Source organism: Epinephelus lanceolatus, chromosome 18, assembly GCF_041903045.1.
Source record: "Epinephelus lanceolatus isolate andai-2023 chromosome 18, ASM4190304v1, whole genome shotgun sequence".
In the NCBI taxonomy this organism is placed as follows: Eukaryota; Metazoa; Chordata; class Actinopteri; order Perciformes; family Serranidae; genus Epinephelus; species Epinephelus lanceolatus.
The window spans coordinates 41,825,521-41,841,467 of NC_135751.1; the positions used below are offsets into that span (position 1 = coordinate 41,825,521).

Genomic DNA, 15,947 nt, shown 5'->3' on the forward strand with positions numbered 1-15,947 from the left:
ATACTGTGTTCATGAAAATCAGACAGATGCAAGGTCACACTAACTTTTGACCACCAAATCCAATCAGTTAATTCTTCAGTCCAAGTGGTTGTTTGTGTCAAATTCAAAGAAATTCCTTTTAAGGCGATGCTAAGATATCATGTTCACGAGAATGAGACGGACGCAAGTTCACAGCCACCTTAACCATTGACCACCAAAATCTAATCACTTCATTGTTCCATAGTTCCAGTGAACATTTGTGCCAAAGTTTTAGAGATTCCCTTGAGATATCATGTTCACAAGGATGGGACACATATGTCAGATGGACGGATGGACTGACAAACAACCCAAAAACATAATGCCTCTGGCCACGGCTATCGGCGGCGTGGAGGCTTAAAAAGCCAAATTACAATAAATGATAGGAAACACTCAACATGAAAGATTAGTTCCTGTTTGGCACAAACACACAGTCAATACCTGCACATTATGAAATGAATCAGCTGCTGGTAAAAGCCAACTCAGCAACCACTTATATAAATCACACAAAGTGAATTTTTGGCAGCTTCTGTATTAAATCAAGAAGGTTTCAGTGCACACAGTAACTGTGACGGTGCTTCTCTGCCTGGTTTCATCTGTTATTCAGGGGCTGTTCATCATAGTTAAGCAATAAAAAAAAAGACTCAAACATAATCAAATAATCTTTATGCAATTACGAGCGTTGCAAAGCATAAAAAAGGACACAGGACTGTGCTTGTAGAGTAAAAATCATTATGAAGCAAAAATGTATCGTAGCAGAAAAGTGGGCCGTGGTTTTTTCATTAGAAAAGGACCATTAATATTAAAATGTGATCTGCTGCAGCCACATTTAGCTCCGGAGCTAATTATCCATCCACTGTAAAGTGCTTTTCAATCTGCTGTCACTTCCTGTTGTAAATTGTCCGTCTGTAAAGTGAACATTAGCTCGTTAGCTGAACAGCCAGAGGAGAGCGTCCGCAGCTTCATTCAGAGGTTCAGTGTTTCCACACCGTTTAAAAACCAACACATGAAAAGGCACCTGCTGCTTGTGATGATCTTATTCGATGATAACCGTCAACTTTTATATCACAGTATGCCTCGAAACCGGTATACAGTACAGGCCAAAAGTTTGGACACACCTTCTCATTCAATGCGTTTTCTTTATTTTCATGACTATTTACATTGTAGATTCTCACTGAAGGCATCAAAACTATGAATGAACACATGTGGAGTTATGTACTTAACAAAAAAAGGTGAAATAACTGAAAACATGTTTTATATTCTAGTTTCTTCAAAATAGCCACCCTTTGCTCTGATTACTGCTTTGCACACTCTTGGCATTCTCTCCATGAGCTTCAAGAGGTAGTCACCTGAAATGGTTTTCCAACAGTCTTGAAGGAGTTCCCAGAGGTGTTTAGCACTTGTTGGCCCCTTTGCCTTCACTCTGCGGTCCAGCTCACCCCAAACCATCTCGATTGGGTTCAGGTCCGGTGACTGTGGAGGCCAGGTCATCTGCCGCAGCACTCCATCACTCTCCTTCTTGGTCAAATAGCCCTTACACAGCCTGGAGGTGTGTTTGGGGTCATTGTCCTGTTGAAAAATAAATGATGGTCCAACTAAACGCAAACCGGATGGGATGGCATGTCGCTGCAGGATGCTGTGGTAGCCATGCTGGTTCAGTGTGCCTTCAATTTTGAATAAATCCCCAACAGTGTCACCAGCAAAACACCCCCACACCATCACACCTCCTCCTCCATGCTTCACAGTGGGAACCAGGCATGTGGAATCCATCCGTTCACCTTTTCTGCGTCTCACAAAGACACAGCGGTTGGAACCAAAGATCTCAAATTTGGACTCATCAGACCAAAGCACAGATTTCCACTGGTCTAATGTCCATTCCTTGTGTTTCTTGGCCCAAACAAATCTCTTCTGCTTGTTGCCTCTCCTTAGCAGTGGTTTCCTAGCAGCTATTTGACCATGAAGGCCTGATTGGCGCAGTCTCCTCTTAACAGTTGTTCTAGAGATGGGTCTGCTGCTAGAACTCTGTGTGGCATTCATCTGGTCTCTGATCTGAGCTGCTGTTAACTTGCCATTTCTGAGGCTGGTGACTCGGATGAACTTATCCTCAGAAGCAGAGGTGACTCTTGGTCTTCCTTTCCTGGGTCGGTCCTCATGTGTGCCAGTTTGGTTGTAGCGCTTGATGGTTTTTGCGACTCCACTTGGGGACACATTTAAAGTTTTTGCAATTTTCCGGACTGACTGACCTTCATTTCTTAAAGTAATGATGGCCACTGGTTTTTCTTTAGTTAGCTGATTGGTTCTTGCCATAATATGAATTTTAACAGTTGTCCAATAGGGCTGTCGGCTGTGTATTAACCTGACTTCTGCACAACACAACTGATGGTCCCAACCCCATTGATAAAGCAAGAAATTCCACTAATTAACCCTGATAAGGCACACCTGTGAAGTGGAAACCATTTCAGGTGACTACCTCTTGAAGCTCATGGAGAGAATGCCAAGAGTGTGCAAAGCAGTAATCAGAGCAAAGGGTGGCTATTTTGAAGAAACTAGAATATAAAACATGTTTTCAGTTATTTCACCTTTTTTTGTTAAGTACATAACTCCACATGTGTTCATTCATAGTTTTGATGCCTTCAGTGAGAATCTACAATGTAAATAGTCATGAAAATAAAGAAAACGCATTGAATGAGAAGGTGTGTCCAAACTTTTGGCCTGTACTGTAGGTGAGGTGGGACAAAGACCAAGTGCTGAACAACAACAACAGTGGAGGAGAAATTAATACTGAACTCACACATAGAGCAGCCGGTCTGTCTTCTCTCCCTACGTCCTTCAGTCCTCCCTTCATCCAGGCCAAGTATTCTACCTTGTGCCGACATTTTACTTCCATGGACATTCCTTATCAGATGTTTTGTCACTCTGTCTTGTCTTGGTCTCAGACAAAGGATTTTATTTCACGACAGGCCAAGACGACACATTTGCCCTCTGAACTCGTCGAATACCGACCTGGCCCTACACACCAAAATATTCTGTGTCAGTTCTGAACGCTCAGGGATGGCGTGTCAAGTTAGGATCTTTACATGCACTTTTCAAAATAAAGTTGTCTTCATAGGAAATAGGGGCTGGCGATTTCACAGGGATTTTCTGTCTTTGACTTGTGTCCATTACAGTCTAGTATACTTTGTTTTCGACAGCCTGACACCCATTAACAGGTAACTATGTGGTTTTTATCAGCCTTTCCTTTTAGTCCGGCGCTCCATTGACTGATTTAGCGCTGGTTTTCAAAGCGCTATCCATTCAGAGGTGGTGAAATCTTAAGGTTTTGTGATGTAACAATCCAGTCTCACTCCGAAGTCGTTGAGAACCACCACTTGGTAAAGCCAAACCCTGTTCTTTTTTCATAAACGTAACCACGTGTGTGTTGTTGAAGGAAAAAAAACATCAGTTGGCGGCGTTGTACCAATGTAGTGCTTTTACTTTGAAAGAGAAACTGTACATTTCCTGTGAAAACAGAAGTGTATTTTGAAAACAGACAATGCATGTAACAGGCTGAAGTTGACACGGCGTCCCGGAACATCAACAACCAACACAACCAGGGTACCTTGGACGTCATATGTGGACGTGGAAAGTCCATGACCAAACGTGGACATGTGACAAGGTCACAGTGAGGATGGGCCGTTAAATTGTAATCACAAAAATCCTCCAGTAAACTTGACATTTTAACACTTTGCAGTTTGTGTGAATCAAACAAATGAGACGTAACGTGTTCGTCAGTGAGCTGGATGTATTCTGGCCGCACACACACACACACACACAGAAACACAGTGTGTGTGTGTTGTGTTGGCTGCCCCACAGCAGAGTGCACGGCTCTCTATATTTAGCTCCAGCTCAGAGCTGACAGAGGAAGGCCCTGTGATCAGACGGCCGGGGATTAACCATTACTCTCCCTCTCACACACACACACACATTTGTTACTACACACTCACTGACATCCTAAACACGCAGGTACACAACACACACATACAAACAGCATGTGGCACTTCAGTGATGCGTACAGACCAAGCACCTCAGACCTGCTGCACCACTGTCGCACCTATACTGTCAGTAAAGTTCACCCTCGAGTGTGATACGACTGATATCTGGTCAGTTTTAGGACTCAGTAAGAGAGAAGATTTTTGCATTGCTGTATGATAATGATCTATACTACTTATGTGTGTGTGATGCTGCTGACTGCACAACCAATCGTCACTCAAAGATAATAAAGACATCCTGTATTGCGATAACGATATTACTTGCGATAAATAAACAGATCAAACTGTACTCAGTTTTCTGCTAAAATACAACTAATTTCTTGTTGAATTTAAAAAAATAAAGAAATTATTTTAAGTATTTAGTACTGAAAAAACTGAACATTGAAAAAATGTAATGATAGCTACATTTCAAAGTGCAGTTTTCTACTGACTCTTTAAACAAAGTAAAAAAAAAAAGTTTATTGTGCAATTTGATTAAAAGAAATATTGTGCAGTTGAAATATTGTATAAAGAGAAAACTACAAAGGGAGAGGACGGCTGACAGGAAGACTGAGAGGCAGAGAAAATGTTGCTGCTGCTGCTGTCGTGCAAACAGCGAGAAGCCTTTTAGCTGTTCAGAGCGAGCGATGAGTTTGTCAATGCAGCATGCAGAGGCAGTCTAACAGCCTCCAACCTCGCCGATGCAGTCTGCTGCCTCCGAAATTGGGTGTGGGTGCAAAAACAAAAAGCAGGAGCGGAGAAACAAATAAAGTCTCCTGACGAATGGCTGCTGAGCAGAAGATGGCTGAACTACAGGGAGAGTATGAGAGAAATAAATCTATTAACGAGGAGCGAGGAGGAGACACACAACGGCAGAGATGCCATCGTTTGAAGCCCACTCGCTTGTTCCATCACACGAGTGGGCGTCTTTTTTTTTTTCTCCTTTGCCGACTGTGGGATTAAAAGTGCCTCGGCTCTGTTTATTGATTCTGACAGAATCACATCGATCAGGTCGTCCTTGAAGCAAAACGAGCTCCTCCTCAGCACTGTTAGGAGACTCTATACATGCTGACAGCCATGAGGAGAACACCTGAAGACATCTGTCAGAGGTTAAAGTCAGTTTGATGCTTCAACTTATGGCTGAAAATATATTTTACACTTTGACTGTGGAGTATTTTGTTGTCGCATGTCAACAACACAAAGCAAACAGCCAACTGTGTTTACTGCTTATTCTTGTATCACACGGTTTAGTGTCCACGCTCCGACTCAGGTCTAATTCCTTGTAAGCTGTTTACCTTCGACACTGTCCTGCCACAGCTGCTGTTTGTAAAGCAGTAGGGTGAAGTAGGGCAGTAGGGTGTCCAAAGATGGCTGTTACTTTGAGTAAACAGAAGGCTTCTTCTAAAGTTTTAGCTGTTTTATTCCTGCAGTATGGTGGGTTTCAGTAAGTATGGGCTCAACCATGGTATTCTGAAACAATTGTAATGTTTCAATGCTTTAGTCTTGAATCGCTGCTCTCTAATTTAACAGGTTTATGAAGGCCAGGTGGCTAATGAGACTGCCCGATGGACAGAAAGTTTCTTCCAATACAGAGGAGCGGGAACAAAGAAAAGCAGCAAGATGTTTCCATGCTGTCAACTTCGGCTGCTTTATGAAGGCCACATGGCTGATGAGACAGACTGCCCGATGGACAGAAGGTCAGTTCAGTTTCTTCTAATACAGAGTGGACACAAACAAAAGCAGCAAGATGTGTCTAACCCTGATAACATCCACAAATCAGGCAGCATCGTGAGCTTTGAGTGAGTATGAGCTTAACCATGGTATTCTTGACAATGTGTAATGTTTCCATGCTTTCGTCTTGAGTTGCTACTCTCTAATTCAGTGACTTTGTAAAGGCCAGATGGCTGATGAGACTGCCCGATAGACAGAATGTTTCTTCCAATACAGAGAAGAGGAAACAAACAAAAGCAGCAACATGTTTCTACCCCTGATAACAGCGTCAATAAATCAGGCAGTGTAGGTTTTGAGTGAGTATGAGCTTAACCATGGTATTCTTGGACATTTGTGATGTTCAAATGCAAAAAGGCCAGATGGCTGATGAGACTGCCCGATGGACAGAGGGTCATCAGTTCAGTCTCCGCCACAGCCAGAGTCTGTCCAAGTGTCTCAGTCAGCTTTTAAAATCCCTGTGAACATGTTAGTGTGAGTGAAATGGTCCTGCAGTGAATTCATCACAGTGGGACTAACACACCCAGATCATGTGACTCCTGCATGTATACAGTCAATCAGACCCAAACTGGCCAAGGCGCTCTGAGCATGCTCCACAGTTTCCGCCCCGGGCTTTGACCCGGAAGTCCAATAGCATTAAATGTGTAAGAGAAGAAGAAGCCGGTAACAACATGGAGAAATCTACATCCAGAGCCGTGACTTTTTGGACGGACCAAATGTACAGAGCTGTAAAGTTGTCCACCATGGTAGCAGTTAGCTGCTAGCTAACCGTAGCTAACTTGTTTGTCCATTGTTTGGTCTGTGACGTAATAGGTCAACAGGAAAAAGGTCCAATACTAACAAGCTGAAAGGGGGCATATCTCCACCTATCATAGAGGAGTCGCACATACTTGGCTCAATAAATGGATTCCCCTCCCGTGCTTGTATACTGGGAGAAACAATAACCGCATAGTTGCCAGTTCAAAGGTGTCAGGACACTGACATCCCTATAATGGACACAAGTCAAAGACAGAAGGTCCCTGCGACTCCTTTGGTCAATTTACCACTGAAGACATTAGATCAATAATTCATTACGTCTTACACCACCTATGAAAACAAGAGTTCATTTTGAGAAGACACAATGCATGTAACGACTCTCACTTGACACTCCGCCCCTGAGCTTTAAAAACTGACACAGACATGGTACCCAGGGTGATATATTTTGCCTTGTAGAGCCATGTCTGTATTCGACGAGTTGATGTGCTTCAACCCTGAAGGACGGTCAGTGACAGCTGGAAACAGCGCGGCCTCAGATCAGCATCACAACAGACAAACCACAGAGTTTCTTATTTTGGCATCAGTGATGAATCCTCTTTCTGCCCACAGGAAATCAGCACATCGGGTCAGATATGAAGTCAGCGCCTGAGGTCTATCAACACGCAGACTACTCACTTCTTCTTCTTCTCTTCTCACTGAATGAAAGCCATGAAAAATTAATGCTTGACAAACAGGCTGCTGAACGGCCGTCACTGCTCTGGAAGTGAGAATTACAAAACAGTTTTTCTCCCTACACCATCAGGTGAGCCGTCGATATAAACGCTGAGATGATACAGATTTGTCAACCCTCAATCATCATCATATTAAGCCTTAAATTAGCCCTTAAATTAACCCTTTGTTTCCCCTATACTATCTTTTGAAGCTGATGTTGAGTCCTTCATGGTGTCAGGCTGTGGAAGTGTTAGTTTGGTCCTGACTCCCTCTGACAGGCTGCAGGACGCCGACAGGACATGCTTTGCTGGGCAAGTCAGAGTGAGGGATGTGTGTGTATGTGTGTGTGTGTGTGTGTGTGTGTGTGTGTGTGTCAGCAGCAGAACATCACGCCCGTGGACATGTTTGACTCATGCTGGATGACCAAGAGGAGGACTGTACCATCACACACACACACGTGATACATGATTATAATCTTCTCTGTTCTGTGATACAGAGTCCAGTCTGAGCTTCACGTGACAGATTCATCATGTTCTTTTACATCAAATGCATCTGTTTTACATCCACATGCATCGTCTCGTTATAAAGTATTGATCGCATCTTGAAGCGCCTCATCATGCATGACCAATAAAAAGGGCGGAGGAGGAGAACATAAATCGTTTTGTATTCATTTGCAGGAAATGTTCCCTGTGACTCTTTAACACCCTCAAATCAACTCTGCAGTTTTCTCATTGAAGCTGTTTAAACTGTGGAAAATATTATAAATACAGCATAAAGCACTAACCACCAAACAGTAGGGACAGAATGAAAAGTGTGTTTAATATTTAATATTGTCCCTTATTGATGATTTGATTATAAGATCATGTCTTTTTATAAAATGATGTCCAAGTGAATGATTTCAAGGAAATTATTTTAAAAAAGAAATGAACAGAAATTAATATAATTTTTACAAACACAATGCACATTTGTTCATTGCTTAAACATCTATTTTGATTTATTATGCTTTACAAAATTGTATTTAACTTTAAATTTAATCTTTTCATGCATGAATTATTACGACCTCAGTCAAGATTTGTTTCTATGAAGTGTTTTTATTCCTCTTCAGGCATGAAAAAGATTTTAAGTTCATTTTCTTTAAACATGCATTTTTTCAGGAGTTTTTCACATGCATGCGTTTAGGTTTTAAACTAAAAAAATATAACCTAATCAAAACATGATCTTTATCGCGTCAAACTATAGCAATATATATTTTGATGCTGTTAAACTAGTGTTTTCACATTTGCTGAGACAAATTCTAATACTGTTCAATGCCATGTAAGCATTGAACTTTGCTCCTGACTCCTCAGCTCCTCCTCTCTGTCTTCCTACAGACGGGAGGAGCTCCCTCCTCTTCACTCGAATAACAAAAATATTGTCAAAATATTGTTTCCGTTACAAACACTGTCCATCACCTTCTAATAACATACATCAATTAATTTACAGCCAAAAAATGTCGCTGCAGATGAAGACATATTATCGCAGTTTTGCAGTGAAAATATTAATTGTAGTTTAAATACAGCCAGTGCTGCATGATGTCCACTTTAGTGGACGGATGATTAACTGCAATTTCCTCACAACATAAAATCAATAATTGGAAAATGAAACAACTGCATTCCTCCTTAGATCTTACTTGATTTTTCCAGATTTTATTTACCTGCCAGGGTCTCCTGTTAGAGAAGGATTGGCAGGATATTCCTGAGCTGCACAACATTTCCTGCACTCTGTCGGCCATCTTGGTTTTGAGAGATCTGTGTTGCACTGACAACACCTGGCCAGTGGGTGGTGGTGTATGGCATGACGCACTACTAGGGTCTATTATAGTGACTAAGGGCGCATTCACACCAGCGCTATTTGGTCCACTTCCATGGATAGTTCGGTTCATTTGGAGTGGTGTGAACATTCATTCGAACTCTCTGCGGACCAAACGAGTGAACCCTGGACCGCTTCCACGGATAGTTTGGTTCATTTGGGGTGGTGTGAACGCTCATTCGAACTCTGGTGAGGACCAAACAAGCGAACCCTAGTCTGCTTCCACGGATAGTTTGGTTCATTTGGGGTGGTGTGAACGTTCATTCGAACTCTCTGCGGACCAAACGAGCGAACCCTGGTCTGCTTCCACGGATAGTTTGGTTCGTTTGGGGTGGTGCGAACGCTCATTCGAACTCTGGTGAGGACCAAACGAGTGAACCCTGGTCTGCTTCCACGGATAGTTTGGTTCGTTTGGGGTGGTGCGAACGCTCATTCGAACTCTGGTGAGAACCAAACGAGCGAACCCTGGTCTGCTTCCACGGATAGTTTGGTTCGTTTGGGGTGGTGCGAACGCTCATTCGAACTCTCTGCGGACCAAACGAGCGAACCCTGGTCCGCTTCCACGGATAGTTTGGTTCATTTGGGGTGGTGTGAACGCTCATTCGAACTCTCTGCGGACCAAGCGAGCAAACCCTGGTCCGCTTCCACGGATAGTTTGGTTCATTTGGGGTGGTGTGAACGCTCATTTGAACTCTGGTGAGAACCAAACGAGCGAACCCTGGTCTGCTTCCACGGATAGTTTGGTTCATTTGGGGTGGTGTGAATGTTCATTCAAACTCTGGTGAGGACCAAACGAGCGAACCCTGGTCCGCTTGAAAACCGGAGGTCTCAGTTCACTTGCAAGCGAACCCTGGTGCGCTTACAGTGGGAAATGCAAACGGACTATCCAGTGAACCAAAGAGAGGAATTGAAGCAAAGAGAGGAAGTGATGTAGAGCGCAGCGCAGAGCAACATGTTGGATAGCTCGCTGCCTCACCTGCTGCTCATACTGGGCAGCTTCTTGTGAAGAAACAATTAGGTTTGAGCACCTAAGTAAAAACAGAAACTCCAGACTGCATAACTTTGGTGCTGCTTCTTTGTTTTTGTGGTGACCAAGCCGGCTGAAGGGGATGGATTTCCATTTTTGGTCCTGGCCAATCGATGAGCCGGGTTTTCTTCTTCCTCATGCTTTTTTTCTTCCAGGCAACACCGCCCCCGAACGACCAACTTGTAACTGAGTGATGTTGTCCAGGTTTGGTCCGCTTTAAAAAGTATAGTGTGAACCGAACCAAATGAAGGTGTGCAATTTTTTGGCATTTTCCGCCCAATGGAACCGAGGCCCCCAGACTATCCTGGTATGTCTGTATGTATTTCTTTCCCTGTCCTTGTGTTTGTGTATATACATATCTTCTGTTTGTTTTGTGCCTGTAAAGTCGCCACTGTTTTAATTTTGCAAAAAAATAAATAAATAAATAAATTAAATGATGTCATTTCCTCTTACTTATGTCACGTAAGGGAAAGGTACAGTATTGGTGCAGAAATACTTTGGTGTGACGGGTAACATTTTGCGTGCACACATAAATCATACTATGTAAATTATTATTCTTTTTTTGTTGCAGATGCATTTCTCAGTGTGGCTGTTAATAGCCACTACATCCTGTCAGGGGGTCTCTGGTGATTCCCACCCCTTATTAGTGTCACCCAGACATCCTGCTCAGGTGTCTCAGGGCTGTCACACATTATTTTAGCTAACAGTTTGAAACATTCACTTAACCTCGTCTGTAGCTCCTGCTCTGATCCGTCACATCAGCAGCCGCCCTGAAGCCTTTCTTTAATGAACAGCCTCCAGGTTTTTTACTTATCACTTAAATAACTGCAGGAATCCATTTCCCATTTAAAAACTGACAAATGAAAACATGCAGTCCTTTTACAGTCGTATCGACCGAGCTCCCTCGGGTGTTGTGCTTCATTCACAAATCAGCCAGCGGTCAGGCTGTTAAATAAAAAGCTGCTGATGTCGCGTGTCTGAGAGCCGCAGGAAGAGCAGATCTGCAGGTCGGAGCTTTGCTACGATGTATTTCTGCTTCTGGACTATCAGAGCTCTGAGTATTTCACTGACAGAGTAAGAGTTTTCTCTGCTGTCACATCTCCACTGAAACAATAAAAATCTGTGCACAGGCAGCTTCAAGGCTCTCTGGATAAATCACCACCTAATGATGTGCATTAGTGTCACTGCTGCATGAGCTGATCCTTATGTGTGGCGTGCACAAACTGATGAGACGTGCACGCCTGCTCTGAGAGGTCATGAATGAGCTGAAATATATTGAATCCACCAGCACAAAGACTCCATGCATGATTTATATCCAGTCTCTCTGTAGTCTAATGTCATGAGCACAGTGAGACAATCTTGCTGTGTAATGCTACAGCTGTTAGCACCTCGCACCATGACTCGGCATGATTGAGATGTCAGCCCTGAATGTAAAGCTACATCACACCTTTATAAGAATAAAGTGATGCTGTCCAGAACACCGTCAGTCAAAGGAGAAGATACCACCGTCATGTGAGTGTGGTTGATATGAGGCTACAGCCTGCAGCTCGTTAGCTTAGCACAAAGACTGAAACACAAGTGTCAAAGACAGTTTTATGAGCCAGGCTACTTCTTGCTTTTAAACAGTTGCCAGGCAACCATCTTAGACTGCAGGAAGTTCCTGCCTCCATCCAAGAAATACTTCGGCACATCGCCCTCTGTGAAACACTGATTCCTTGTTTTAATTTTTTATGTACAAATCAAACGAGATGTAACGTGTTGATCAGCTTTGGAGGAGCTGGCAGGAGGCAGAGTCGCGTACCTGACACACACCCCGCAAATAAAACAAAGTAAAAAGCTGTGCAGTATATCTGTAATATTTTGACAGTTCCTTTTATTTTGAAAGTCAGTGACACAAGTGGAAACTTTGACCCCGTCGTCACATTGGACTCCAGCCATGTAGCCTCTGCGTCAACGTAGAGCCCACGCCGTAGCCTGACGTGCACCTCCCCAGAGATGTAACTCCACGTCACAGTGACGCAGACCTCCTGTCTGTCTCTGTGAGCTGAAACCATTTCCCTCAGTGGAAACAAAGCTTTGATTTGCTTTAATTTCACAGATAAGAAACAATAAATTGTGAAGACAATAAAGCCTCCACTAAAATAGCATTTTAAGTCTTGTGTGTGATTTATCCTGACTTCATATGAGCAGAGGAAATCTCTGCTAGCTGCTAGGCTAATTTATACAATGTAAAATGCCATAGGCTTGTGCTAATAACGTTAGCATGTTGTATTTGTTTGGAAAACGTGTTTAGTATAAGACAGTTGTTTTGTCAGTGAACCTTGTGAGCTGTAATGGAGCCAAAGTTTGTAACGTTACCTTTGTTAAATGTTGCTGTTGTCCCTGGCTTCATATGAGTAGAGGAAAAGTCTGCTAGCTGCTAGGCTAATTTATACAATGTAAAATGCCATAGGCTTGTGCTAATAACATTAGCCTGTTGTATTTGTGGGGAAAATGTGTCCAGATAAAGACAAGTGTTTGTCTGTGAATGCTGCGAGTTATAGTGAAGCTGATTTGTGTTTGAAACTGTCTCTATTAAGCCATGTTTAACGTGTGTTTAATGTGTGTTTAATGTGTGTTTTGAATCAACTAAACTTTACAGCACTTCACCGCCAACTAGTGTTCTGGAGGTGTAACTGCAGAGTGACATAGACACACCACTGCACAAGTATAAATGCTCACAATGGCGTAGGCTCTGCAGAGAGCTGACGCGCAAGTATAAATTAGGGCATTCACAACTTTGATTTTTTTCAGGTCGACTTATCTGTCAATAAAGTCGAAGTCGAGTCGACAAGTCATTTGATGACGTCATCGCATTGACATGGCGGAGGAAAGTGAAGTATCTCCACACGTGTGATGTGTGTCTGTCAGGCCCGAACATACTCGGGTGGAACGTACGCGGAACGGACTCCACGCGGACTCAAAGCCGACGTCCGCAAGCCCTGTGCTCACAAAGCTCAGATTTTACGACCGCGCGGACTCCGCTCCGCGCACCAGTGACTGCTCGGCATGTATTTTTCACATCGCGGGGATTTTTCACAGACATTTTTACAGGAAACTACAACGCAGAAGTGCGCTCGACTATGAAAGCCCGAATGACTGCGGACATTCCTCGCGGAGTCCGCTCCGCTTATAGTACGCCCGAGTATGTTCCCTTAGTCAAGGATAAAGTATCAGCGTAAGCCAATCAGAGGCAGTGATTGCATTCTGTACACAAGCACACACACAGAGAGAGAGAGGGAAAAAACGCACGACTTGTCGACTCCTCCCAGGGGGTGTCGACTTGTGCCACTGACGTCAACACGTTGACAAATCGACTTTTCTGTTAATGCCCTAGTATAAATCCACCTTGAGTGATGAAACACAGCGACCCAAATGAGTATTTCTCATTATCACGAGTGCACGTATTGACACATTTTACTTGTGTAGTACTTGTACTCGTAAGAAGTACATTATCTGTACCGGATACTCGTTCAAACAGAGTATTCTGCTCAACCCTAGTAGATATGATGAGCATGAAATGTCCAAATGTAAAGTATAGGTGGTTTGCAGAGACGTACGATGCTAATAATCTCCTCTGTTGCTGTTGGTCTATGATCATGATGTAGAAGCAAAAGGCAACTTCTGAAGTTCAGATGTTCTGTAACCCTGATGGAAAGTCAGGATCATTGAGAGTGAGATATTTAGCAAGATAAAGCAAACCTGCTTCCCCAGGAATGTGAACAGGGATGCACCACTATGTCATCATTATCGGCCAACATGCTTTTTGTAATTTTGCACAAGCAAAGTGCTCCTGTTACCAAGGATTTTAATGCAGAGTAACGTTTCACAGCTCTTCTTCAGGATTCTGATAAATACCCAGAGTGCTGCCTGAGCCAGTCATGTGACCTACCACATCTGTAGCCCATATTCATAATAAAAATAAACAAAGAAAATAAATATATGTATCCCAGTATCGTACTACTTTTGATGATATATATTTGTTTGTTTTTGTTGTTGTTATTTTCCATCAGCTGCTGGAAGAGACCTGATGATCACTGAGGTGGGAAAAGTGGATATATTGATAACTGTATGGGTCAAATGAGGTGTTACATATCGGCAAAAAAATCCAATATCATGCCTCCCCAATTATAAATATCCTGATGCAGCAGATGTAACTCCTGGCTCGCCCTGCCCTCAGTGACTCATTACATTTTGGGCTGTATTAATCAGTGGATGGATGCTCATTAAGCAGCAGCTCCGATCTGGGGCCTGTGATGAGGGACAGACAGCGGGACAGGTGGACACTGGTCACCTGACATCATCCCCCCTGTGCACGGACAGCTCCTGCACAGCCCTGAGATAAACCAGTCCAGCAGTCAGCCATGCGCTGCTCCGCTGCTCCTCAGCACAAACAGCCTCAGCAGCAGGAACACACACCGCAGACTGACGGCTCAGGCAGCATCAGCCTCATTGTTCTGACCAATCATCATCAAATACACACTGACATGTCTGATACACGCTGGCTGCTGCACACACACACACACACACACACACACACACACACCGTCACTCTGGTGTTATAGATGCAAAGCTCGGGAAGCTTTTCAGTGGCTTTTTTTTACGCAGCCGCGTCGGCTCAAGGACAAGTAGACCCCGGATTAAGGAGAGGAGGCGGCAGGAGCAACAGGAGCAGCAGGAGGCTGGAGCTCATGTTCTGCAGAGCTGCACCATGTCAGGGTGACGGTGCTGCACCATCAGCTCAAATACACCATGGTGTGCGGTGGCGGTGACATTCAGCCGCTGCAGGCAGCAGGACCGCTCAGTGTGAATGGAGGCAGCGCTGCCGACATCTTACGCCATGTTTCTCCTCATTAACCGACACAAGCGCGAGGACATCAAAAGCAATCATCACTGGTTATAATAAATAAATGTCTCATCTTACCCGGGCCGCCATCTTCACGGTTGCGGTGTAGAGGGCTGCAGCTGGGGTCAGTGATTCACGGGACAGCGGGGACGGTGAACGGAAAAGGCTCGGCGGCTGATGCGTTTATAAGCTGCAGCGCACCTCGCTCTGATTGGCCGGCTCAGGCGGAAGCGCTCCGATTAGCTCGCGTGCGGCTCCGCGGCTCTCGTGATCCTCTGGCGTGCAGGAAACGGTCACGTGGCAGGTTGATAAAAGAGGGGGAAACACAGGAGACATGTGTCCGCACGTGCACGCGCATTTCACCGGACTGCTCTTTTTTTCTCACTGATATTAAAACATACAAACACTTAAATTTATAACTGAACCAGAACATCTGTTTTAATCTGACAAATCTACAACACCTGACGGTCCTTACCTGTCGTTTCCGCCCTGTGACTTTATGAATCATCTTTTATTTTGGTAACCATCAGGTCTTCCGGTGCTTCAGCACCACAGACAGCGCCCCCGCTGCACAGACTGTCTCCATGAGAGGACTGAGGAGCTCTGCACCGTCATCCTGACTGAGACAAACACAAACACCTCAATGTAACACACATTTATTATCAGCACTTAGCTGATCATATCACAGCTAGTGGCTCATATGTCAGTGACAGACAGGGAGGTCATCATCAGCAGGGCTGCAGCTAACGATTATTTTCACTGTCGACTAATCTGTCGATTATTTCTTCGATTAGTCGACTAATCATTTTATTGAAAAATGTGTTAAAATGTTGAAAAATGTCGGTCTGTCTGGCCCAAACCCCAAAATTACGTCATCTAATGTCTTGTTTCGTACTCACGCCAAAGGGTTTGAGTTCACCATCACGGGAGAGTGTGTAAAGCTGCCAATATCTGAACGTAAGAAGCTGCA

General features: G+C 43.9%; 1 protein-coding gene across 2 annotated transcripts in view; it reads right to left on the reverse strand.

Annotated features, from left to right (window-relative positions):
- LOC117268831 (vesicle-fusing ATPase) overlaps nucleotides 1-15,279 on the reverse strand; it is a 69,082-nt gene extending 53,803 nt beyond the window's left edge. Inside the window, exon 1 of one of the 2 annotated variants that reach the window (XM_033645538.2) lies at nucleotides 15,056-15,279. In XM_033645538.2, coding sequence (XP_033501429.1) covers nucleotides 15,056-15,067 — 12 coding nt within the window. In that variant the 5' untranslated portion in view covers nucleotides 15,068-15,279. The remainder of the gene's footprint in view (nucleotides 1-15,055) is intronic. The other variant, XM_078161304.1, reaches the window with a different exon arrangement.
- Between the last annotated feature and the right edge of the window lie 668 nt (nucleotides 15,280-15,947).